Source organism: Jaculus jaculus, chromosome 11 (genome assembly GCF_020740685.1).
Source record: "Jaculus jaculus isolate mJacJac1 chromosome 11, mJacJac1.mat.Y.cur, whole genome shotgun sequence".
Taxonomy (NCBI): domain Eukaryota; kingdom Metazoa; phylum Chordata; class Mammalia; order Rodentia; family Dipodidae; genus Jaculus; species Jaculus jaculus.
In genome coordinates, this window is record NC_059112.1 from 110,833,280 (window position 1) to 110,859,627 (window position 26,348).

Consider the following 26,348-nt stretch of genomic DNA (forward strand, 5'->3'; position numbering starts at 1 on the left):
CTCTCTGTCTTGTCCCTCTCAAATAAACAAATAAAAATGAATAATTTTTTTTTAAAAAAAGAAAGAAATCTGACTTTTAGTCAATTTCCCCATAGACATTTATTCTGACAGTCGACTTTATAACAAATGGGTTAAAAAGCTGGTTTTCTTGGGCTAGAGAATGGCTTAGTGGTTAAGGTGCTTGCCTACAAAGCCAAAGGACTCAGGTTCAATTGCCCAGGACCCATATAAGCCAGATGCACAAGGGGTGCATGAATCTGGAGTTTGTTTGCAGTGGCTGGAGGCCCTGGTGCCCCCATTCTCTCTCTCTCTCTCTCTTTCTCTCCCCCCCCCTGCCTATTTCTCTCTCTCAAATAAATCAAGAAAAATAAGATAAAATTTAAATTAAAAAAAAAATCCCAGCCGGGTGTGGTGGTGCACGCCTTTAATCCCAGCACTCAGGAGGCCGAGGTAGGAGGATGGCTATGAGTTGAGGCAGCCTGAGACTATACAGTGAATTCCAGGTCAGAGTGATACCCTACCTCGGAAAAAAATATATATATATAAATAGTTTTCTTACTATTTACTTTTACTTCTTTAATATATTTAGTATTTCAACCAACATTTGCTTTACAACTGGAATACTAGCCTGTCATATTAAAATTTGACTGAGTTCAAAACAAAACAATCCTTTCATTTCTTTTTCTCTCCCTCTCCCTACTCTCTCTCACACTCTTTTTAAGGTAGGGTCTCACTGTAGCCCATGCTGACCTGGAATTCATTATGTAGTCTCAGGCTGGTCTTAAATTCACAGGGATCTTCCTACCTCTGCCTCCCGGGTGCTGGGAATAAAGGCGTGCGCCACCATGCCTGGCTCCCTATTATTTCTTTTACCCTCCTTGTACAACATACAAAAAAAAAAAAACCCCAAAAAACAAACAAACAAAAAAACTAGGATGACAGCTATCTAGAAACATCTCTATTTAGTTCATCTATAACAGCAATGTGACAATGCTATCATCTTTAATAATGAGAGTTAACAGAATTGCTATGGAAACCTAATTCATTTACAGAAAGAAATGCTATCTTTGTTAGTAAAATTCTTAATTTTTCTTTAACTCATTGCTATAACACAACTGAAGTTAAACATTCATTCACTCCAGAGGATATCTTCCCTTCAGATAAGCAAACCCACTTTTAAGATGAAATTTTTCCAGAGAACAAGTCTTAACTTCTTTTTTTGTTTGTTTATATTTATTTGAGAGTGACAGATGGACAGAGACAGAACAAGGCAGACAGACAGAGAGAATGGGTGCACCAGGGCCTCCAGCCACTGCAAATGAACTCCAGATGCATGCGCCACCTTGTGCATCTGGCTTATGTGGGTCCTGGGGAATTGAGCCTTGAACCAGGGTCATTGGGTTTCACAGGCAAGTGCTTAACCACTAAGCCATCTCTTCACCCCAGTTCTAATTTCCTGATCGCTGACATTTTTTTTTTTCTAGCTGAAGAGGCAGCCAAACACTTGTCAGGAGACAGAAAATACATGTCATTAAGACTTACTAAAATGTACTCTTTCATCCATGAACACTAGTTTTCTTGTGAGCTTTCAGAACAATGTGCCAAATTATTTTCCTTCTGTTTTGCTCATTTTTCCTCCTCTCCTCAGCCTCAATACATGGATGCGTTACGTGCAGGTGACGCTTACACTTACATCCCTAGTCTGGAATCTTGAACTCTCTTCCTAAATATCTAGCTGCCTGATGGATCATACATGCTTCACCTCAAACTTGTCCTGGCCTATTCTCTGTGTGCATGTTGGTAGTTTTGTTTGTTTATTTGTTTATTTGTTCATTTGTTTTGTTTTCTAGTAGGCTCTCACTCTGGCCCAGGCTGACTTGGAATTCACTATATAGTCTCAGGGTGGCCTCGAACTCATGGCGATCCTCGTACCTCTGCCTCCTGAGTGCTGGGATTAAAGGCATGCGCCACCACGCCCGGCTTGTAAACTCCTTCTTTAGGTTGCTTCTGGTTGGATTTCAACAATGAGAATGTAACTGATACATTTATTTAATTTTATTTTCCTTCCATGAAACTAAGGTTTTTAAACATGTTTGTTTTATTGCTAAATTCCCAAACACAAGAATAAAATCAGCACATGGTAAATGAAGTAAATATTGAATTAGGGCTGGAGAGATGGCTTAGCGGTTAAGCGCTTGCCTGTGAAGCCTAAGGACCCCGGTTCGAGGCTTGATTCCCCAGGACCCACGTTAGCCAGATGCACAAGGGGGTGCACGTGTCTGGAGTTCATTTGCAGTGGCTGGAAGCCCTGGCGCGCCCATTCTCTGTCTGTCTCTCTCTACCTCCTTCTCTCTGTCTGTCACTCTCAAATAAATAAAAATAAAACAAAAAAAATTAAAAAAAAGAAAAATATTGAATTAATGAACTGATGATTAGTCAAGTGGTATGTAGTCTATGGTAGACCAGCACATGGTAAGTACTCGGTAAATATTAATTAACTGATTAAAGAGTAAACAGTATGTGGAGGTATATGGTTGGTGTCAGAATAACTAAGAAAACAAATATGTGGGATAGCAGAAAGTCCCTTTTCTTTCAAGCAAATACCTTTACTGCTGAGCCATGCCCAGCAAGTTCCTTTTCAATTTTTTTGTTTTCCAAGTATAATATGCATTTTTAAAAATAACACTACTATAATAAAAATGGAAATTCATTTAAAAAAAAAAAATCCTGAGCTGGAGAGATGGCTTAGCAGTTAACGTACTTGCCTGCAACTGCTAACAACCCAAGCTCAATTCCCAGTACCCATATATTTTTATTTATTATTATTATTTTTTAATTTGAGAGCGACAGACACAGAGAAAAAGACAGATAGAGGGAGAGAGAGAATGGGCGCATCAGGGCTTCCAGCCTCTGCAAACGAACTCCAGACACGTGAGCCCCCTTGTGCATCTGGCTAACGTGGGACCTGGGGAACCGAGCCTCAAACCGGGGTCCTTAGGCTTCACAGGCAAGCGCTTAACCGCTAAGCCATCTCTCCAGCCCCCCAGTACCCATATAAAGCCAGATGCACAAAGTGGTGCATGCATCTGGAGTTCATTTGCAGGAGCTGGAGGCCATGGCATGCACATTCTCTGTCTTTGTCTCTCTATACTTGTAAACAAATAAATAAAAACATATATGCTTTAAATCTTGTCAGACCTGGGCGTGGTGGCACATGCCTTTAATCCCAGCACTCGGAAGGCAGAGGTAGGAAGATCGCTGTGAGTTTAAGGCCAGTCTGAGACTATGTAGTGAATTCCAGCCTGGGGTAGAGTGAGAGCCTACCTCAGAAAAACAAAAACAAAAACACGGCTGGAGAGATGGTTTTGCAGTTAAGGTGCATGCCTGTGAAGCCCAAAGACCCAGGTTCAATTCTCCAGGTCCCACGTCAGCCTGATACACATAGTGGCGCATGCATCTGCAGTTCATTTGCAGTGGCTAGAAGCCCTGGAGTGCCCATGATCACTTTCTCTCTCTAACCTCCCTCTCTGACTGTAATAAATAAATATAAATAACATCTTTTAAAAATAAATATATATATACATTTTTTTCAATGGACAGCACCCTTGACTTGCATGTTAGAAGTTAAAGAAATATATGTAAATACAGAGCTCATGTAAATGCAGAGAAAATAAGATTATTGCTTCTAGGAAGTCCTTGTTCTTGGCTGTCAGTATCTCATGCCTGTTACACTTCCTACAACTTTACCATCTTAAAGATAGGGACACTGCCTCTTTCTCATGAACATGAAAATCTTATAAGTAGCATCTCCAGAATGAAGGCCAAACGATACCACAGACAATAGTGTGGTCAAATGTGTATATACACACAGTGGCCTTGGAGCCCAGAATGAGCCCAGTAGCTGAGAACAGGAGGGCAGGGCCCTGATGAGAACAGGGACCCGAGGAACTTAAGAAAAGAAAAACAAGAACCATCTGTAGCAGGATGGTCAGCATCAGCACCCTTGAGCCTGCCTCCTCTGTCTCACCATAAGCAATTGTGATAAATTCTTTTTCTTTTTTTTTTTTTAGTAAACTCTGCTTAACAAGTTCAAAGTGACAAATCAAAATATGAATACCACCCTTCATGAGAGACAAAGAGATTATGTATATGTGTGTGTGTCCTTTGGACTGAACAGAAGGGAAACCACACACACGAGACCAGAGGAAAGAACAAACTATGCTCAAATAATAGTTAACACAAGAAAAAACAAAACAAAACAAAACAAAACAAAAAAACCAGCAAGTGCTACAAAATCAAGAAGAATGGCCTGAATTTATAACTTCAAAGTTTTTGTTTTAATTTTTTCACTTATTAGAGACAGAGAAAGAGGGAGGGAGAGACAGAGAGAATGGGCATACCAGGGCCTCTAGCCATTGCAAACAAACTCCAGACATGTGCTACCGTGTGCATCTGGCTTTATGTGGGTACTGGGGAATCGAACCTAGTTCCTTAGGCTTAGCAGTCACGTGAGTTAACCACTGAGGCATTTCTCCAGCCCAAAATTAAGTTTTAATAAGTTTTAAAAAACTGAAACCAGTAGGACATGATGGCTCACACTTATAATTCCAGCACTCCAGAGGCTGAAGTAGGCAGATCACCATGAGTTCAAAGCCAGCCTGGTCTACATAGTGAGTTCAGCATAGCCTAGGCTACAGAGTAAGATACTGACTAAAAATAAGTAAGTACTTGCAAATAATTAATTAATTAATTGATTGGCTAGAGTGAGAACCTGCCTTGAAAATAAAGAAAAGAATAGAAAAGAAAAGAAATTACCAAGTACAGTTGCAAAAGGTTTTGAGGGCTGCAGAGATGGCTTAGCAGTTAAGGCACTTGCCTGTGCAGCCTTGGGACCCAGGTTTGATTCCCCAGTAACCACAATATGCCAGATACACAGGTGGTACATGTACTTTGCTTTCATTTGCAGTTTCTGGGGGCCCTGGAATGCCCATTCATTCTCATCCATCCTCTCTCCCTCCCTCTCTTTCTCTCTGCTTGCAAATAAACAAATAAATAAAACTTAAAACAAAATAAAAAAAAATATTTTTACCAAAAAAAAAAAAAAAAGGGCCAGACATGGCGGCATTTGCCTTTAATCTCAGCACTTAGGAGGCAGAGGTAGGAGGGTTGCCATGAGTTTGAGGCACCCTGAGACTGCATAGTGAATTCCAAGTCAGCTTTGGCTACAGTGAGCCTTACCTCAAAAAAACAAAGAAAATTTTAAAAAGAAAAACCAAAAATATTATTTAAAAGATGGATTCAGGTCTGGAGAAATGGCTTAATGGTTAAGGCACTTGACTGCAAAGTAAAAGGACCACGGTTCAATTCCCCAGAACCCACGTAAGCCAGATGCACAAGGTGGCACATGCATCTGGAGTTCGTGTGCAGTGGCTGGAGGTCCTGGCATGCCCATTCTCTCCCTCTCTGTCTGTCTGTCTGTCTCTCTCTATATATATGTATAACCCCTCTTCCCTCAAATAAATAAGTAAAAATAAAATATTTGAAAAAAGATGGATGCAAAATCCTCAATAAAATACCAGAAACCAAATCCAAAATACATTTGTTGCAGAAACTTCTACTCTGGAGAGATATGAACACATCTTGACCCCAAATAGGACTCAGATGTACTTTGGCATTGTACCAAAGTGGTATTGTACTAATACCAGTTCAGTGAACCTATGAGTCTATTGGGGTTACTTATAGAGCTTGGAGAAGGGTTAAATACAGTACTGTGGAGCCTCCAAAGCAGTCGCTTGGGTGGGGCTCCCTGTGTCAAGATTAGTCCTCAGATGCTTCTCCCTCAGTCTCAGTGTGAGGGAAAGCATGGGACCCCCCAGAACAGGAGCAGGATGGAGAAGTCTCATCCCACCCTGAATGACGGCTTCCCCATGGTTGCTTCCAGAAGCTCCTTGTCCCTGTCCAGCACTATGAGACCACTGAGCAGCACTTCAGTGGGACCCACTGTACTGGGATCACCCCTGCGGATGCTCCTCCCTCAGCCTTGGGGTGAGGGCTTACTGACAAAGCATGAGACCTCAAAGCAGCACTTTAGTGGGGCTCACTATGTCGCAATTACGCCTGCAATGCTCCTCCCTCAGCCTTCAATATTTACAGAGCATGAGACCCCGAAGAAACCACCTCAGCAGAGCTCCTTATCCTTATTCCCTGATCTTTTACCCTTTGCATACTCTTATTGCCCCCAGGTCACAAGACCTCAAGCGTTCCTGCATGCAGCTAGCATGGGGTTTGCATACATCTTAGCTCCCAGCTGGGGGGGTCTCATGACCTTGCCCATACCCTCTCTCCTGCGTTTTCCCACTTGCTTCTGATAAAGCTGGCAAAGTTGTTCACCCCTTTCAATGAAGAATTTTGTCACACAGCATCTTATTAGTTTTCTTGCTATAATGAAATACCTGAGGATTCTCCAGGTCCCACGTAAGCCAGACGCACAAGGTGGCACATGCGTTTGGAGTTCGTTTGCAGTGGTTGGAGGCTCTGGTGTGCCCGTTCTCTCTCTCTGACTCTCAAATAAATCAATAAAATGTTAAAAAATTCAATCTCCACCCACATTATAATTGCTCTTGCTTTTTTTCCCCTGTGTGCTCATTATAGACATACATTAATTGGTATTTATGTATCAAATATTGTGATGAGCATTTAACGTGCATTTTTCTCACTTTCACCCCCCAAAAAAGGGGGGGCTGGAGAGATGGCTTAGCAGTTAAGGCACATGCCTGCGCAGCCTAAGGACCCAGGTTTGATTCTTGAGGTTCCACGTAAGCACATGGTGGCACATGCGTCTGGAGTTCGTTTGTAGTGGCTAGAGGCTCTGGCGTGTCCATTCTCACACACACTCTCTCTCTGTTTCTAATATATATATAAAAAGTGTGTGTGGGAAGGAGGATGCAACCGCCTTTGGTTTTGCTATTACCAGGTTATGATAGGAAACTGAGGTTCAGGAAGATAGAATGTCGTGACTATACTAGTGAAGGCCTTGGGATGGAAAGGCAGGCCTTTATGGCTTCATCCAACAAATCTTTGGCCAGAATGCTCTCTGTGTCAGTTGTTCTAGGACACAGGGAACTTGCCATGAACCAAGCAAAAGTTCTTTCCTCCAGCTGCCCACCTTCTGAGCTAACCACGCCATAACTAACTACACCCCAGAGAGGAAAAAAGGTCGTGACAACATGAAACAGGCACGGGTGCTGCCCACCGCCACCGTGAAGTGTGGGAGACCTTGGATTGAAGCCAGGCGTTACCTTAGAGCCCAGCAGGTGCAGTGCCTGGCTCGGCAGCCCCTCACTGGCAAGCTGGCACCTTCGCTGGCAGCCCGCGTTGACTATGGGCCACGCGCCACGTCTCGCCTGTGCCTGCCACGCGGCTGACCCCCCCCCACGACCGTCCCGCCCCACTCCACGCCCGCCTGCCTGCGGGCACCCTGATCCCTGGGATCCTCTTCCCTGGAGCCCCGGGCCCCGGCTCCCCAAACCCCCACCACTGCTGAGCTGCATCAGTGCTTCGCCTTCTCCGGAAGCTTACTCATCCTCACGTGGCCCGAGCTGGCTTCAGCGCCAGCCACACTGGAGCAGAGCGCGTGTCTTCCAAGATGAAGAGGTAAACGGATGTGAACGCGAACTGCAAGACCCAGGCTCGATTCCCCAGGACCCACGTAAGCCAGACGCACAAGGGGGCGCGCGCGTCTGGGGCTCGCTTGCAGTGGCCGGAGGCCCTGGCGCGCCTGTAATTTATCTCTCCCTCCTTCTCTGTCTCTCTCTCTCTCAAATAAATAAGTAAATAAAAATGGAACGCATGTGTCTAAAGCCGCCCGCGGTGGGCGTCTAACCCCGGCGTCGCGCGCTCTGCCGCGCACCGGGGCACCAAGCCGCGCCGCCCCCTGCCGGCCTAAGGCGAGCGGAGTTCACGCAGCGATCGCGTAACCGCGCCACGCAGCGCGCCCCCTGCCGGTCGTGGGCGCGAGAGTGACAAGCGTGGGAGCGCTACGCACGCGGCGGCGGCTTCGAGCTGGGCACTACGCACGGGGACTGCGCAGGCGCAGGGTCCAAAAAAACTGCTGGAGTTGCCTGGAGGTGGGGGGGGGCGGCGAAGCGAGCACCTGCAGGGACGGCCCACTGCGCACGCGCGGCCCGGCGCGCCCTCTGCAGGAGCCGGAGCCGGAGCCCGAGCCTGCCGGCGTGTCTCGTGCGCCGGCTCGGCTCGCGGGAGCGTCCCCGCTCCTCCCTGCTCCCCGGCGGGCACCTGTCACCGCCGGGCGCCGTCGCCCCTGCGACACTGAAGCGCAACCAGGGACCGGAGGGAGGGGATCCCACGAGACGGCTGCGCCGACTGCCGCCACCCCGGCGCTGGGAGTCGGTGAGTGCCACCGAGCACCGACCCCTCGTGCGCTCGCTCGCGGATCTCAGCCCGCTGCTCCCGGGGCTTCCCGGCGCCTTGGCCAGCCGGCCGCGCCCCCTTCCCCAAGCGCCGGGCCTGCGAGGCCCTTCCCCACGGCGCCGGTCCCCGGCAGGTGCGCCCGCCTTCCGCGGCATCCTCGGGTCTGGGTGTGTCCGCGCCGCTGCGGGGCTCACGGGGCGTGCGTCCGCGCCCGGCGGGCAGGTGGACGGCCAGGCAGCCGCCGCCCTCTCCACCCGCGCTGGCCATCACGGAGCGTGACGCCGAGTGCCCAGCCACTCCCGGCGGGTCCCCGTGCGGGTGGGGTGCCTCCTCGCATCACAGGCTGGCCTGCTCCATCCTTCTCGCCCCCCGCCCCGCTCCCCGCAAGCCTCGGGAGTAGAGCTGCGCGGATCCCCAGCCCCCATAAGGGTTGGAGTTGGCGACACCCTCTTGCGAGGCATGACAGGGAAAGGACCGGCCTGCAGCAAGCCGCTCTCAGGGTAGGGTGTCTTCGCGTTCGCGGCTCCGAACCAGGCCTTCTGCGCCTGGGCCCAGGACAAGTGCGTGTGAGCGAGTGCGTGCGTGCGTGCGTGCGTGCGTGTGTGTGTGTGTGTGTGTGTTGCATGCGTGAGAGCCCACCTTTCTCGCCCTGTGGAGCACCCTGGGTATTTCTGTTTGCGTGTTGGCTTCCCGGAAATTCCTTGAAGCATGCTTGCTTGGGTCTTGGTATGGAACACTCTGGGAATGCTCCTGGATGAGTGGCCGAGGCTGTGGAAGAGTGTGGAGACCCAGGTAGGGTTCTCCTGAGCAAACATATCATTTCATTAAGAAAGTTTTCCTTGATAAACTTAAAAAAGACTAAAAACAAGCAAAAGACTAGAAACCAATTTTTTACAAAGCTTGCCTCGTGGGGCATGAGAAAGGGGAAAAAAATAGTCAAGATGGATGCCATGGTACTTTCCCCATCCACAGTTGTTTGAATTGAACCCTTGCAAACAGGGGGACGTGTTTCCCTCTCCAAGGTCAAGCACTGCCATTCTGATAGGATAATCTTGGAGCATGAGAAGATAGCTGTAGAATTGTTTTTAACTAGCCATTAGCCTTCCGTGGTATGTTGAACCATGCAGTCTCATAGGAACCTGTTATGACTTAGTCTTAACTCAAGGAAGCAGGTTACAGTTTCTCTTCCAGCCCTTTCTGAGGCGGCAGGAGGCTTCTGTGCTGTTGAGTCTGTCTGGAATAGCATTTGGGAACTGTTTTGTTTTGTTTTGTTCTTGAGAAAGAGAGAAGAAGCAAGCACAGGTATGCCAGGGCCTCCTGACATTACAAGTGAATTCCAGACGCATACGCCACTATGCACACTTTGTCTGGCCTTATGTGAGTGCCAGGGAATCAAATCCTGGCTGACAGACTTTACAAACTAGCACCTTTAACCACTGAGCCATCTCTCCAGCCCATATCCTGGAACTCTTGAGTTATGTCCGTCACTGTTCTTATGAGCAAAGCTCTAGACATGATTCCAAGCCAGAAACTGGCTTCAGTCAGAACTAGGAAAGTGCCACACAACACGGGCAGAATAGGTGCCACAGGTGTCCAGAAAAAATAGCTTCAGTAGGAGCAAAAGGTCTAAATCCAAGCTGCGCATTAGAATTGCCCAGGGAGGGGCTAGAGAAATGGCTTAGCGGTTAAGACATTTGCCTGTGAAGCCTAAGGACCCAGACTCAAATTCTCCAGGTCCCGCATAAGCCAGATATACATGGTGTGGTGGCACATGCGTTTGGAGTTCATTTGCAGTGGCTGGAGGCCCTGGTGCATCCATTCTCTCTCTCTCACTGCCTCTTTCTCTGTCTTTTGCCTTCAAGTAAGTAAATAAACATAAACAAAAAAAATTTAAAAACTAAAAAAAGAATTGCCCAGGAAAGTTTCCGTGCCCAGGCCAGGGCCCACAGTCTCCAGAGGTAGGTCTCAGACATTAGTGTATCAGAAGATTCCCTTGTGCAGTCAGAGCGAACTTCTGCTTCTCAGAGACAAAGAGCTTGCCATGAGAAGTGGGCCGGGGAGTGATGGGGTTTCAGCAAGTAAGCAGCACATGTCGGCTGATACTACAGTAGACTGCAGTGCTGAAGGCCCACACCGTGTGGGGAGAGAGGGGCTTGAATGGCTCAAGGCCCGGAATGGGCAACCACAGGCGCACCTTTGTGGGAGCTGTGTAATGAGCTCCTTGCCGCCTTGCTCAGGGCCGAAGATCCATGGTTACCTCTCTGGGGATTCTCATTGCCTCATTCCTTCCACCTAAGAGGGCAGGAAAGCTAGCTGTCCGGGGAATGGGACCAACGCTGTAGCAATGACGAAGAAAGCAGGCAGCAATAAAGGAGTTTTTGGAACTCCCTGGCGCTCCCTTTGGGCCACACTTTTGGCCTAAAATACACCCTGCCAACCCCCGCCGTGAGCTTTTGGTATTGGGAAAACTACTGGTTCCATTCCTGGACAGAGCATGTACCGGTGAATGTGAATCCAAGCAAGCTGGATTTCTCTCTGCCAGGGCCTGCGGAACAAACCAGCCGCCGTCAGAGCCAGCTGCCTGGGAATCCACAACCAGGCTTTGTCTTGTGTGTTTGTGGGATCTCATCCACGTGGGGTCCACTATGAGAACAAGTTGTCCTCTGGGCTGGAGAGATGGCTTAACGGTTAAGGCGCTGGCCTGCAAAGCTAAAGAACCCAGGTTCGATTCCCCAGGAGGACCCACATAAGTCAGATGGACAAGGTAGCAGATGTGTCTGGAATTCATTTGCAGTGGCTAGAGGCCCTGGCACACCCATTCTATCTGCCTCTTTCTCTTTCTTTCAAATAAGGAAATAAAATATTTAAAAAAATAAAACAGTCGGGCATGGTGGTGTACACCTTTAATCCCAGCACTTGGGAGGCAGGGGTAGGAGGATCGCCTTGAGTTCAAGGCCACCCTGAGACTATAGAGTGAATTCCAGGTCAGCCTGAACTACATACAGCAAGACCCTACCTCGGAAAACCAAAAAAAAAAAAAAAAAAAAAAAAAAAAATTTGTCCTTAAATTTTCTTCTAGTGCATAGCTATATATTTGAGTGTGCACATATATAGAGATATGTATGTTAATTGTGTAATTATAAATTATAGTTGGATGTTGTGGCATATGTCTTTAATCCTAGCACTTGGGAAGCCAAGAGAGTAGGATTGCTGTGAGTTCAACGCCAGCCTGAGACTACTTAGTGAGTTCCAGATTGGTCTGGACTAGAGTGAGACCCTACCTTGAAAAAAAAAAAGTTAAAGCTATATACTAGTGTCCTGACATTCTATGAATCTAGATATATAGGCAAATTTGGACCTTTGAAGAAATGAGAGGTGCTCAGCATGATTAAACCTAACTAGCATGTTAATGGAACAAAAATTTTATGTAAATATTTAAAAATACCGTTATTTATCTATTTGTAAGGAGCGAGAATGAGCGTGCCACAGCCTCTTGTCATGAACGAACTCTAAGTGCGTGCGCCACTTTGTGCATCTGCCTTTACATGGGTACTGGGGAATTGAACCCGGGCAAGCAAGTGCCTTTAACTGCTGAGCTACCTCTCCAGCCACCAATATGTGGTTTAAAATGAAAGCTGTGGAGTCAAGTCCACATCCCATTTGTAAACTTTTGGCGAAACCTAAGTGTCAGTAGTTGAAATCCTGGTTCCAGGTCTGTTTATCTCAAGACCCAGTTCTTGGGGCATTTATGGGTAAACATGATATGCTTTGGGTAGGCACAGAGACTGCTTCTGGGTCAGAGTACTTGTGTTTCCATCCCAGTCACCCGTCGTACAAAAGCTCTTGATGAGTTTGGTCTGATGTTTGCAAACTGTTAGAGAAGGTAAAAATTCTGGTCTTCAGGGTTTTTTGTTTTTTTTTTGACATGTGTGTTTTATATATGGAACTCTTGTGGCATTCTTGGCAACGTAAGAACATAATTATGAGAACATGTCGTGTTCTTCAGTTTTTCATTGTTGTAAAAAAAAAAACACTACAATTTATCAACTTAAAAAGAGAAAAGAGAGCCGGGCGTGGTGGCGCACGCCTTTAATCCCAGCACTCGGGAGGCAGAGGTAGGAGGATCGCCATGAGTTCAAGGCCACCCTGAGATGACAGAGTTAATTCCAGGTCAGCCTGGACCAAAGTGAGACCCTACCTCAAAAAACCAAAAAAAAAAAAAAAGAGAAGAGCCACAGGCATGGTGGCGCACGCCTTTAATCCCAGCACTCGGAGGCAGAGGTAGGAGGATCACTGTGAATTCGAGGCCACCCTAAGACTACATAGTGAATTCCAAATCACGAGGCCCTATCTTGAAAACCAAAAAAAAAGGAGAGAAAAAGAGAAAAGGCAGTCTGGAGAGATAGCTGAGCAGTTAAAGCAGTTGCCTGCAAAGCCTTAGGACCCAGAACTTAGAGGCCCCAGCATGTGCCCTTCCCTTCCCTTCCTTCCTTCCTTCCTTCCTTTCTTCCTCTTTTTCTTCCTTTCTTTCTCCTCCCACTTTTTACTCCCTCTCTCCTTGCAAATAAATAAATGACATGGGGGGCGGGGTGAGGTAGGGTCTCACTCTAGCCCAGGCTGACCTGAAATTCACTTTGTAGTCTCAGGCTGCCCTTGAACTCACAGCGATCCTCCTACTCTGCCTCCCGAGTGCTGGGATTAAAGGCGTCGTGTACCACCATGCCCGACCCCAAGTTTTTTAGAGGTTTCAACCTATGATCTATTGGCTCATTGCTTTGGGGACTGTGGCAAGGCAGTACATCATGGTATGAACATGTGGCAGAGGAGGACTGCAGACCCCATGACTGGGTCCCAGTAGAGAGAACAAGGAGGTGACCAGGGTTCCACTGTCTCCTCCACAGGCACTCATCCTTCTGCCAGGCTCTAAGGCCTTTTCTTTTTTCTTTTTTGGTTTTTCGAGGTAGGGTCTCACTCTAGCCCGGGCTGACTTGGGATTCAGCTGGGGTTAAAGGTGTGTGCCACCTCACCCGGCTCCCAGACTCTAACTCTTAAGTGTCTACCATTTGTCCATATCACCAGGCTGAGGATCTGGCCTTTAACATACGCCTTTAGGTCATGCTCAAGATCCAAAATACAGCACACCTGTTTTCAGACATCCATGTTAATAAATATTGTGTTCCTGGCACAGAGTATTTGAAAAGCCGTGACTCATATGTTGTTACCCTTTCCTTGAAGGGGCAGTGTTTAAGCTTTCATACTGTTACAGTCATTTATTTAAATATTTTTCAATATATTATTTAAATATATTTTTAAAATATATTTATTTATTTGAGAGAGAGAAAGAGGGGGAGAGAGAGCTGACCAGTGAACCTCCATGTCACAAAGGATACTCATTATCTCTTCTCAAGCCCTGTAAAGTATGGCAGAGCTTTGGCTATTTGTGTGTGTGTGTCAGGTGTCCTCAGTCAGGCTTCCACCTTATTTTCCTGAGACAGTTTTTCACTGAACCTACAGCTTCCTATTTTTCATTTAGACTCATTGACCAGAGAGCCCACTGGTCCTCTTGTCTCTAGCTGCCCTCAGTGCTGTGCTTGATAAGCATGTGTGTCTCTGCCTGGCTTTTGTTACATGGGTGCTAGAGATCATGCTTGCAGAGCCTCATGTTTGTGCAGCAAGCACTCTTACCCGCGGAGCCATCTCCCCAGCCCTCATATATATGTATATGTATGTGTGTATGTTTTTGTGCGTAGTACATGTGGTGTGGTATGTATGTGGTACATGCACACGTGTGTGGAGGAGCACTTGCAGAGGCCGGAGGAGAATGTCTGCTGTCTGCACTATATCACACTTCCACTTGTTTCCTTGAGACAGAGTCTCTCACTGAACCCAGAACTGCCATTTTTGATCAAACTGCTGACCAGTGAGCCCCAGAAATTCCCCAGCCTCTGCTCCCCTCAGGACTGGGCTCACAGGCATGTGTGACCATGCCAGCTATTTATGTGGGTACTAGAGAACTGAATTGAGGGCAAATCAGGCCCTCGTGCTTGAGTGGCAGGTGCCACTATCTGCTGGCCTCCCCTCTTTTTGTTATTTTCTAAGGAAAAATAAAAGAGAATTGCTCACCATTCCTTCAGTGTCACTGTCTTGCTCACCCCACTTGGAAAACACTGAACCACTGGTGAGGTTCATGGGTGGGAACCATACTCTCCAAATATACCTTCTCTTCTTAGCTCCCCTTCTATTTTTGCAATATTTATCAATGCTTGAGCATTTCATCTACAGAATCTATTGAATTTAACGTTTTGAAACATTTACCATGTACCCCTCCCCCCCAGCAAAAGAACATGAATTGAGTCAGAGATTGAGCAGCGCCTCGCACTCTGCAGAGGCAGGAAGCCCCCCTTGGCACCTTCCTGGGGCAGTGCTCGAGGCCTTGACGACACCGAGCTGGGACTGCTTCCCTGTCTGGCTCGTTGCCTGCTACTCGACACCCCTGTATCCACGTTCAGCCTTCAGGGCACCTTATTGTCCCAACTCCTGTTGTTTCACTTCTCCGTGATCCCGACTCTCTCCCCACGAGCAGTGGGGTCTCGTCACCCAGCCCTCTCTGTGTCTCACATACACACGGCTAATTTCTGTCTTCTTCAGGACCTGGTGATACTGTGTCAGCTTAAATTCCAGCAGTTACAAGACAGACATACGTTTGCAGGCTGTGAACTTCTGGGATTGAGGACATTATTATGTTTATAAGCAAATCCTTAGTATGTTGAATAAGTGTCTGTCACAGGAAGCACTTGGCAAATGTTTGTTGAGTGAATAAGTGCTTTTTTGTTTTATTTATTTTTTTTCACAAGCAGAGAGACAGAGAATTGGGGGGGGGGGATGTGGAATGGGCGCAACAGCCTCCTGCCGCCGCAAACGGACTCTGGATGTACGTGCCACTTTGTGTATCTGTCTGTCTTTACGTGGATAATCAAGGCAGGGTCTCACTCTAGCTCAGGTTGGCTTCAGACTCATCCAAGTGAGTGCTTGGATAAAGGGGCGATGCTCTTTTTTGTTCTTTTGCTTTTAGAGAGGGGGTGGGAGAGAGAGGGAGAGAATTGGTGTGCCAGGGCCTCAGCAATTGAACTCTAGATGTTTGTGCCACCTAGTGAGCATATGCAACCTTATGCTTGCCTCACCTTTGTGTGTCAGGCTAATGTGGGATCTGGAGAGTTAAACATGTGTCCTTAGGCTTTGTAGGCAAATGCCTTAACTACTAAGCCATCTCTCTGGCTCTCTTTTCTTTTTAAATACTTTCTTAATTTATTTTTTATTTTTATTTACTTGAGAGCAACAGACAGAGAGAAAAAGGCAGATAGAGAGAGAGAATGGGTACACCAGGGCCTCCAGCCACTGAAGACAGACTCCAGACACGTGTGCCCCCTTGTGCATTTGGCTAACGTGGGTTCTGGGGAATCGAGCCTCGAACCAGGTCCTTAGACTTCACAGGCAAGCGCTTAACCGCTAAGCCATCTCTCCAGCCCTCTTTTCTTTTTTAGATATTTTGTTTTCAGTTATTTATTTGAGAGAGGTAGTGAATTTGAATATGGGCACTCCAGGGCCTCCTGCCACTGCAAACAAACTCCAGATGCAGGCATCACTTTATGTATCTTGCTTAACGTGAGTAGTGGGGAGTTGAACCTGGGCCATCAAACTTTGAAAGCAAGAGCCTTTAACCACTGAGCCATCTCTCCTTCCTTGTATTTTCTTCATTTCAAGGCAGGATATCTATCACGCTAGCTCAGGCTAGCCTCCAATGGAACTCACAGGGACCCATCTACGCCCCTTAGCCTCCCAAGTACTGAGATTAGACACATTATGCCAGGCTCTGAACTCCATTATTTTTGTTGTTGTTGTTTGATTGTTTTGTTTTTTGTTTTTGGATGTAGGATCTTGCTGTTGTCCAGGCTGACATGGAATTCACTGTGTCATGTCAGGGTGGCCTCTGCCTCTTGAGTGCTGGGATTAAAGGTGTGTGCCATGATGCCTGGCCTGTTTTTTGTTTTTTTTTTTCCTTCAAGTAGAGTCTCATTCTACCCCAGGCAGGCTGGCTTCCAACTCACAGTGGTCCTCCTTAATAAATGCTTTCTAATTTTTTTTTTATTTACTTATATTTGGTTTTTCAAGGTAGAGTCTCACTGTAGTCCAGGCTGACCTGGAATTCACTATGTGGTCTTAGGGTAGTCTTGAACTCACAGTGATCCTCCTACCTACCTCTGCCTCCTGGGTGCTGGGATTAAAGGTGTGCACCACCATGCTTGGCTCTAATAAATGCTTTTTTTTATTTTATGTATCCTCAAAGGCCACAGCATCTACCAGCAAACATTAAGTATATTCATTATGTACACACACTGCTTACTGCTGGGAACGCCTCATGCTGATAATGAACTGCTTCCTGAAGAGCATCTCAAGTAGGGCAAGGTGGATCCTTGGCTGGAGGAAAGATTCTGAGTGTGACGATCACTGCCTACAAGGATGCCTTTGTGTTACATACACGTGAAAAGCAGTGGCCATCGGCTCACTTGGGCAACCTCAGGAGGTCTGACCATGGCTTTATTGAAGCCCCTTTCTTTGCTGGAGGCCTGTGAAGTCAGGCTGCCATGGAGGGAGATACACCAGAGCTGGGATCCAACAGACACATGGCATGCTTTCCGGCCAGCGCTGGGGCCCCCCGTCTACTCACTAGTTTTGAGGAGCCCTCAAACCCTCTCCAGAGTGACCCTGTTCTACTCCACACATGCAGACATACACACCTCCTTTGTACTGCATGGCAGGCCTCGAGTAGCTCAGTGGTAGAGCCTCACCTGGCAGGAGAGGCCTTCGCAGCACACGGGTTTCCCAGCTGGCTGCTGAGCAGAGACACCGCGGTGCTCATGGACTGGCCCAACCCACCATCTTAATAGCAGTTATGGGAAAGGCTATCTTGAGAGGAATCCTACATTCCGCCAAGAACATTCTCAGAAATTAGGAGCCCATAGTAGGCACTCACTTTACAGCATTCATTTGCTTATCTAAAATACAAACATTGAAATACTCCATGTGTTGTGCAATGTTTGACATCTTAGCAGCAAGCAAGCAAGCCTTCATGGGTGTGTGTGTGTGTGTGTGTGTGTGTGTGTGTACGCATGCACACTTGTGTGTGCACGAATGCCTTCCTGTTTCCTCGGGAGGAGCAAGCTGAGCCCTCTTCAGTGGGAACGTAGAGCGTTCTAGTCTTCGCAAGTGGCTGAGTCTCTGCGGTTGACTCTGGCAGACACCTTCCTTCCCCGAGGTCAGGCCAGGATCTCAGCCCTGGACACTTGTGGGGACTCTTCTGTGCCACAGCAGTGTTGAGTGTTTTAAGGAAATTTAACTTCCTTCCCTCGTGTACATTGGCTTTCGTAACCAGCAAGCTTTCCAGATTTTGTAATTCTAGGATCTCCTCCTTCAAATTCCCTTGCTCAGACGGAGCTTGCTTACAAGTGTGGAGCCTTCACTGAGGCTGCACATGAGGCCTGGCAGGGAAAAGCAGCCACGGGGTAGGGGGCGGGGGGCAGGAGCAAACCAAAGCTCTAGTGAGGCGGTGGGCCTGAAAGGACCTTTCTGCCTCTTGATCAATATTTTGGGTGTTTACTGTGTGTGTCTGGGATACGTAGGGTGGAGGAATGTAGCGACCAAGAGCTCAGACTTAGCAGCTAAGATAGGCTGGGGCTCAAGCCCTACCCCTGAAGCTTGCTTGTGGTGTGATTTTGATTTTGTGATTTTTGGTCTTCCTTGTCCGGGGTGGTAATGATACAAGGAGCCAGAGCCACATTAGGAGGCTGTGGGAGGCCAATGCCAGGTTCCACCCCGGGCACGTGTGCTCTGAGTCCGTGCCTTTCTGGTACGGGATCTGCTGTGTTTTGGTAACGAAGACTGTGCTTTTAGGGGTCTTTTCTATGGTTCCTGTTTTGGCCACATACTTTTTTGTGTATCGCTGGGGACTGAACCAGACTTGTGTGCACGCTAGACACAAGCTCGACTATGAAACTGCGTTGCCAGGCCCTGAGTGACAAATTTGCAACCCATCTTACCCTTTTACTTCTTTAACTCGGTGAAAGGTGTTTTGTGATCATTTCTCACCTTCCACCCAAGCCCTCTCCATCTGCCCTAAGGTACCAGAGAGTCATGCCTGGGAGCTCCAGGCCCCTCCTGCTGCCCTTGAGGACTTAGCGCTCCCACTCTCCAGGGCCGCCCTGCTGCGCCTCCGAGGCCCGCGGGCTGCACCCCGCCGTCTCCTGTGTAGCGCCGCTGCCAGCAAGCCGGTTCACCTGCAGCTCTGCGCACGAGGCACGGCCACCCTCTCCCGGGACCCAGGGTGGTTCCTGGGGCTGCTTCTACGAGCAGGTGGGTAGGTTGTGGGTCTGTCTCTTGCTGCCCTGAGCCTGAAGGGGATGGGAGTAAGCATGGGGGGGGGTTGTTTCTCCTTCTTGGCCAGATGGCCACAAAAGGAAGCCATCTACTTCTCTAACCAGAAGTCTTTCCCCCCCCTCCCTTAACCATGGCCTTTTAATATATTCCTTTCTAGTGAAGGGAGAAAGTTCACCCCAGCCAGACCAGTTGCCAGACTGGATTTGACTTTGTCCAGATCCACCATGTCCCCTTTCACCTGAAATGTTTCTGACAGTCTTTTGTAAACCACAAGCTCTATACCCTTTTCCTAATGATTTTAAGATCTTATGGGTGTTTTTTTATTTACGTATTTATTCAGTTATTTAGTACTAAGGATGGAACCCATGCTCACACATGCTACACAAGTGCATTGCCACCTACAACACCTACTAATTTTATTTCATTTATTTATTTATCTTTATTTATTTATTTTTTTGCTTTTTGAGATAGGGTCTCACTGTATCCCAGGCTGACCTGGAATTCACTATGTAGTCTCAGGGTGGCCTTGAACTCATGGTGATCCTTCTACCTCTGCCTTCCAAATGCTGGGATTAAAGGCAGTGCTACGATGCCCGGCCCAAGAACTGTTTTAAAAAATATTTTATTTATTTGAGACACAGAAAGAGGCAGATAGAGAGAGGAAGAACAAATATTATCCAGATGTGGTGGTGCATGCCTTTAATCCCAGTACTCGGGAGGCAGAGGTAGAAGAATCACCGTAAGTTCAAGGCCACCCTAAGACTACATAGTGAATTCCAGGTCGGCCTGAGCTAGAGTGAGACCCCACCTAAAAAAAGAGAGAGAGAGAGAGTGTTCTAGAGTGATGGCTGGCTCAGTGGTTAAGGTACTTATCTACAAAGCCTAACAATCCAGGCTCGATTCCCCAGCACTAGTTGCACAAAGTAGTGCGAGCATCTGGAGTTTGTTTTCAGTGGCTAGAGGCTCTGGTATGCCCATGTTCATTCCCATTCTCGCTCTCTCTCTGTGTCTCTGTCTCTCCTCTCTCCCTCCCTCTCTCTCTCTCTCTCTCTCTCTCTCTCTCTCTCTCTGCATGCAAATAAATAAAACTTTAAAAAAATTTAAAAAAAAAAATTTATGGAGTGGCTGGGCATGGTGGCACACACCTTTAATCCTAGCACTTGGGAGGCAGAGGTAGGAGGATTGCCATGAGTTCAAGGCCATCCTAAGACTACAGAGTGAATTTTGGGTCAGCCTGGGCTAGAGTGAAACACTACCTAAAAAAAAAAAGTCTTAATGGAAATGATTTTCAACTGTAAAAGTTTAAACAAGATCATTTAAAAAAAAATAATAACCAGGGCTGGAGAGATGGCTTAGCAGTTAAGGTGTTTGCCTGCAAAGCCAAAGGATCCCGGTTCGATTCTCCAGGACCCACGTAAGACAGATGGACAAGGGGGTGCGTGCATCTGGAGTTCATTTGCAGTGGCTGTGGCCCCTGGTGTGCCCATTCTCTCCCTCTCTCTTTCTCTCTCTCTCTGCTTCTTTTTCTCTTTCAAATATATATATATATATATATATATATATATATATATATATATATATATATATATATATATATGACCACTTATCCTGGGCACTAGAGCACTAGGGACTCCAATGTTCACATTGGCAGCATGTTTATTAAATGATTGACCAATGGTCTTCATACCCTGTCCAGCTGAGGAAGTGTTTGGTTCGTATTAGCAATGAATGTGGAACTGATTGCGTGAACTTGAAACTCCTCACTATGAGTCACTGAGGAAGGTGGAGCTGGGAAGTGCTTCTCTTTGCTTGCTTGCAGCTCTCAGCACTGTCAGCACTGGACGAGGACCAGGAGGGCCACGGTGCTTTCACCTTCCTTCCCTCACTAGGGCTGCACACCTGGCCTCAAGCCCCCAGCTTGCAGAACTCGATCTACCTGATTGTAGGTGTTGCTGCCTTTACCAAATTTCCTCAGACCACCTACTTCTCCTTCGGTGAGTAGCTAATGAACTTTGGGCTCAGCGGCTCTGCTTCTTAGGTTTAAAATTCAGTACAGTTTATCTAAATTGTGAGACACCTTTATAAGTCTTGTTTTGGCTATTATTTGTGTTTGATAATCTCTCAGCAGATTTTTCCCTAGTTATGTGTGCCAGATTTAAATGTTACAGGTAATATAGGGTAGATCTTTGAGCAAGCAGTAAAGATGAAAGTGCTGGTCATTTGCCTGGCATGGGTGGTGCATGTTTGTAATCACAGCACTTGGGAAGCTGAGGCAGAGAGATCACTGTGAATTCAAGGTCAGTTTGAGGTACATAGTGAGTTCAAGGCCAGCCTGAACCACATAAGAAGACTCTGTGTCAGAAAATGGGGGGATAAAGCTGTTCGTACATAGTAAAGGTTCGGATTGCAGTATTTGTAATAACAATAGGAAAAAATCACCTGCTAGATTCGAGGCAAGAGGGTGTAACTGATACGACTGACCATTCCATGTGCACAGCTGCCTACCCTGTTGGGCTCCTAAATCAGCAAGAATAACAAAGGCCAGACTCTAGGCCTTCCCTTTACTCTCTCCGCCTGCTGCCCTTTCCAAGTCTTAAAAACCACCTGCAGGGGGGCTGGAGAGAGAGCTTAGCTGTTAAGTGTTTGCCTGTGAAGCCTAGGGATCCTGGTTCAAGACTTGATTCCCTAGGACCCAAGTAAGCCAGATGCACAAGTTGGTGCATGCACCTGGAGTTCATTTGCAGTGGTTGGAGGTCCTGATGTGCCTTCTCTCTCTCCTCTCTCTCTCTCTCTCTCTCTTTTTCTTTCTGCCTCCTTCTCTTTGTGTATTTCACTCTCAAATAAATAAATTAAATTAAATTAAAAGGAGGCATTTGCCTGAAAAGCCAAAGGACCCAGGTTTGATTTCCCCAGGACCCATGTAAGCCAGATGCCTAAGGTGGTACATGCATCTGAAGTTCGTTTGCAGTGGCTTGAGGCCCTGTTGCAACCAAACTTACTTTTTCTGTCTGTTTCTCTCTCTCTTTCTCTCTCTTTCTCTACCTCTCTGCTTATAAATAAGTAAAATATTAAAAAGAAAAACACCTGCAGCCAAGATACTAAAGTTGAATTTTCTATTTTTCTTTTACTAGTTCTGTGTTGGTTGAGAATAAAGCCAGCCAGGGAGGGGAATTCCATAACCCTGAATACTTCACTAATAAGTGGAGAACACATAGTAACTGTGGAGGACAGCTGTGCTGACTAAAAAGTGAAGACCACCGTAGCAGTTGGAGTACGCATACAAAGCACATTGTTGAGGAATACGATAGTCTCCCCAAGTGTCCACTCGCTGGACATGGAGTATTTAGAGCACGAGAATGGAACAAGGCCTGGAGTCTTTCCCTCAGCAAGTGTCCAGGGAGTGAGGTTAAAGTGGCAGAAAGGAAGTTGAGAAAGATGGAGCGAGAGAATCTGTGGCTCTTCCCCAGGGACCCAGCGTCTGTGTTTTTAGCGCACCCGAGCTCTCGGTCTTTGAGTCTGGCCCGTGGCTGGTGCTGGTACCTTGCGGCGGGAGGATGGCGGTGCTGCGGCAGCTGGCGCTCCTGCTGTGGAAAAACTACACTCTGAAGGTAGGGCCAGAGGCAGGGGAGCAGGGCCCCGGGGACTCCCTCGAGGAAGGAGTGCTTCATCAACCTGCTGGCGGTTTCTCTTCTAGAAGCGGAAGGTTCTAGTGACAGTCCTAGAACTTTTCCTGCCCCTGCTTTTTTCTGGGATCCTGATTTGGCTTCGCCTGAAGATCCAGTCCGAAAAAGTACCCAATGCCACTGTTTACCCTGGCCAGTCCATCCAAGAGCTGCCCCTGTTCTTCACCTTTCCTCCCCCTGGGGACAGCTGGGAGCTTGCCTACATCCCCTCCAACAGTGACGCCATCAGAAGCATCACTGAGACAGTGAGGAGGGCGCTGCTGATCAACCTGAGAGGTGAGGCTCCCCCGGGGCCCCCGCGGGGCTCCGCAGGGTCCTGATGCCACCACCGTGAGCTGTGCAGGGGATTCTCGCCCCAGGACACAGAAAAGGCCAGAGTCCACACTCAGCAGCTCCTATTCTTGACTGTGTTTCCACATAAATACCTGCACTGCCCTGGGTCCATGTCTCATCATAAAATGGGGCTGGGGACCTGGCCTCCTCTCTGTCCAGGGCAAACATGTGATAGTGTCGGCCATATCAGACTCTTAAGTCACACCTGGTGATAATGGACAACTGGGTGGACTCAGCCAAGGAAAGCTCTTTAATTAGGAGGGCAGAGCCCAGCATGAGTACACAGCGCATGTGGTCTCTAGACCGCTCTGTGTCAAGACACGAAGTCTGCGGAGGGAGCCACCCAGGAAACCTGTCCCAGCCTTCCTTTCTAGATCTTTGCCTTTAAGATAAGACTATTGACCCTTTTTCTTCTTCCTGTTGGCACATACTTCCTGTGGCTTTTTGCATCCCATTAAATGATAACATTATATAAGGTAAAATGAGGTTGGGGCAGGCCAGAATGATCATGTGAGAAACTCCAGTTTTTAACACACGCCATGGTGGAGAAGCAGAGAAGCTGCTACGGGCTGCAGACCCCAGGTGGTTCTATTATTCTGTGACTTGGGCCCTGCTGCCAGTCTGGTGTCCAGCTCTGCTCCAAAACTGCAACAGGAAGACCCAGCGCCCAGGGCCCAGCTCTGACCAAGCAGGTTCAGCTATCTGCTGCCGCCTGAGTCTCTGCCAAAACAAAAGGCACTCTAATTTCAGGGAAGGCTTCCCGAGCCTTTGAGAGCCTTGCCAGTGTGCCGTCTTTTATCTGAAGTGGCCTGGCACTCCCCGGCCTCTCCTGGGTGATTGGGCAACGTGGGCTCCGTGCTCTTCCCGCAGTGCACGGCTTTTCCTCCGAGAGGGACTTCGAGGACTACGTTCGGTACGACAACCACTCCTCCAGCGTGCTGGCCGCCGTGGTGTTCGAGCACACGTTCAACCACAGCAAGGACCCTCTGCCCTTGGCGGTGAGGCGGCGAACCCCCCCCCCCCCGTGCTGAGCCTTGCCGCTCCCCTCACAACCATCCCATCTGCAAATACAGTTTCTTTCCTTTAACCTCCACATGGCTGAGAGTAAATGTCCATCTGTCCTCTGGGTCCAGTGTGGCCATCGTTTCCTATCAAGGGAACCCGGTGATATGTTAACCTGCCAGTACAGAATAGTTGGAGAAAATCTATCTACCCTTGAACAATCTCTTCAAGCCTCTTTCATTCTCTTTTTCTATAAAAGGGGCTGGAGAGATGGCTTAGTGGCTAAGGCGGGTGCCTGCAAAGCCCAGGGACCCAGGTTTGATTCTCCAGGTTCCACATAAGCCAAATGCACAAGGTGGCGCATGTGTCTGGAGTTCGTTTGCAGTGGCTAGAGGCCTTTGCATGCCTATTCTCACTCACTCTCTCTCTCTGTCTCCCTCTCTTTGTCTCTAATAAATAAGTAAATAAAAATACATCTTTAAAAAATTGACAAAAATAAAATTAAAAGGCTGCAGGCCTCTTTACATAGAGCCAGGTAGGATAGGGAGGAAAATAGACAGTGCTTGATACTTAAATATGTCTGGCAAAAAAAAAAAAAAAAGGAAGTTGGAGGCCAGGAGTGGTGACTCACATATTTTTTTAAGAAAAAAATATTTTATTATTTATTTGAGAGATAGACAAATAGGCAGGGAGAGAGAGAGAGAGGGAGAAGGAGAGGGAGAGAATGGGTGTACCAAGGCCTCTAGCCACTGCAAACAAACTCCAGATGCATGTGCCCCCTTGTGCATCTGGCTTATGTGGGTCCTGGGGAATCGAACCTGGGTCCTTTGGCTTTGCAGACCAGTGCCATAACCACAGAGCAGTATCTCCAGCCCCTCGCTCACACTTTTAATCCCAGCATTTGGGAGGCTGTGAGAGTGTGAAGATTGCTGTGACTCTGAAGCCAGTCTGGAGCTATAGAGTCTAGGTCAGCCTGGGATTCCTACCTTGGGGAAAAAAAAGGAAGCTGTTTGCTTTCCTGACTGTATCAAGACTGGGAAACTGCCTCATATGATAGTGGTGCCTTCCATTGATCCTGCATGTGGGGCAATTGATGCCTTGATATGCATGTTGCTAGGTGGCAAGGGAGGAGAGGTTACAAATACTGTAAAGATGTCCTTGTGTGACTACGTGTCCCTACTTGGCAGAAGCACTCCCTCTCATGTCTTAAAGCAACTGGGATGGTTTCAGCGTTGGGCATGCTGAGTTCTTGATGACACTGTCCTGGTGATGAGAGGCTTGGGAGCTGGCCTGCACTGCACTCAGACATTCACTCTTCTGTCTGAACCCTTCAGAGCAATTGGCTTTTCTCTTCTGTTTCCACAGGTGCGGTACCACCTACGCTTCAGTTACACACGAAGAAATTACATGTGGACCCAAACAGGCAACTTTTTTCTAAAAGAGACTGAGGGCTGGCACACCACTTCTCTTTTTCCACTTTTCCTAAGCCCAGGACCAAGGGAACCTTCATCTCCTGATGGCGGAGAACCTGGTGAGAAGCCCTTTAAGGGACCACATTTCTAGCCTGGATTGCTAACCTAGTGATAATTGTGAAGGGACTAGCCTACCTTGCATTTCTCCGGAGAAATTCTTCTTAGGAACACTTCTCTTCTTGCTTGTAGAAGGAATTAAAAAAAAAAAAAAAAACCAGTAAAGCTTGTTCTCAGGGGCTGGGGTGATGGACTAGTGGATAGAGTACTTGCTGTGCATCCATGGGGATCCGAGCTCAGGTCCACAACACCCACATAAAAGCTGGGCGCCCTAGCGCAGACCTGTAATTCAGGTGCTGGGGACATGGAGACAGGTGCATTGCTGGGGCTCCCTGGATTGCTAGTCTAACTCAATCAGGGAGCTCAATGAGAGCCTGTCTTAAAAGATAAAGTAAAGCCAGGCATGGTGCTGCACGCCTTTAATCCCAGCACTCAGGAGGCAGAGGTAGGAGGATCGCCGTGAGTTTGGGGCCACCCTGAGACTACATAGTGAATTCCAAGTCAGCTTGAGCTAGAGTGAGACCCTACTTCGGAAAACCAAAAAATACAAATAAAAAAATAAAGTAGAGCCAATCCCAGCACTCAGGAGGCAGAGATAGGAGGATCACCATGAGTTCAAGGCCACCCTGAGATTATATAGTGAATTCCAGGTCAGCCTGGGTTAGAGTGAGACCCTACCTCGAAAAAGCAAAATAAATAGGTTTTAAAAATAAAATAAATAAATAAAGTGGAAAGAATTGAGGAAGACATCCAACATCAATCTCTGGCCTTCATACACTGCACATACATAGTACATGTATCTGCACATACGAGTGCTTACACACATACAAAAATGCAGATGCACATACACACACAAGCTTGTTTCTAAAAGGCTAGTACAAGCTTTGAGAAGAACAGTGCCCCCTCACCCCAAAGGACATGAACCCTTGAAGGAAACATT

General features: G+C 47.5%; 1 protein-coding gene across 4 annotated transcripts in view; it reads left to right on the forward strand.

Moving 5' to 3' along the window:
* The first annotated feature begins 8,254 nt into the window (after positions 1 to 8,254).
* The window catches only part of Abca3 (ATP binding cassette subfamily A member 3), a 64,052-nt gene continuing 45,958 nt past the window's right edge, over positions 8,255 to 26,348 (forward strand). Inside the window, exons 1-7 of one of the 4 annotated variants that reach the window (XM_045130391.1) lie at positions 8,255 to 8,409; positions 18,606 to 18,837; positions 20,681 to 20,855; positions 22,329 to 22,469; positions 22,556 to 22,820; positions 23,748 to 23,875; positions 25,245 to 25,410. In XM_045130391.1, the coding sequence (XP_044986326.1) occupies positions 22,416 to 22,469; positions 22,556 to 22,820; positions 23,748 to 23,875; positions 25,245 to 25,410 (613 nt within the window). In that variant the 5' untranslated portion in view covers positions 8,255 to 8,409; positions 18,606 to 18,837; positions 20,681 to 20,855; positions 22,329 to 22,415. Of the gene's footprint in view, positions 8,410 to 18,585; positions 18,838 to 20,680; positions 20,856 to 22,328; positions 22,470 to 22,555; positions 22,821 to 23,747; positions 23,876 to 25,244; positions 25,411 to 26,348 lie in introns of all 4 variants that reach the window. The other 3 variants (XM_045130389.1, XM_045130388.1, XM_045130390.1) reach the window with 3 other exon arrangements.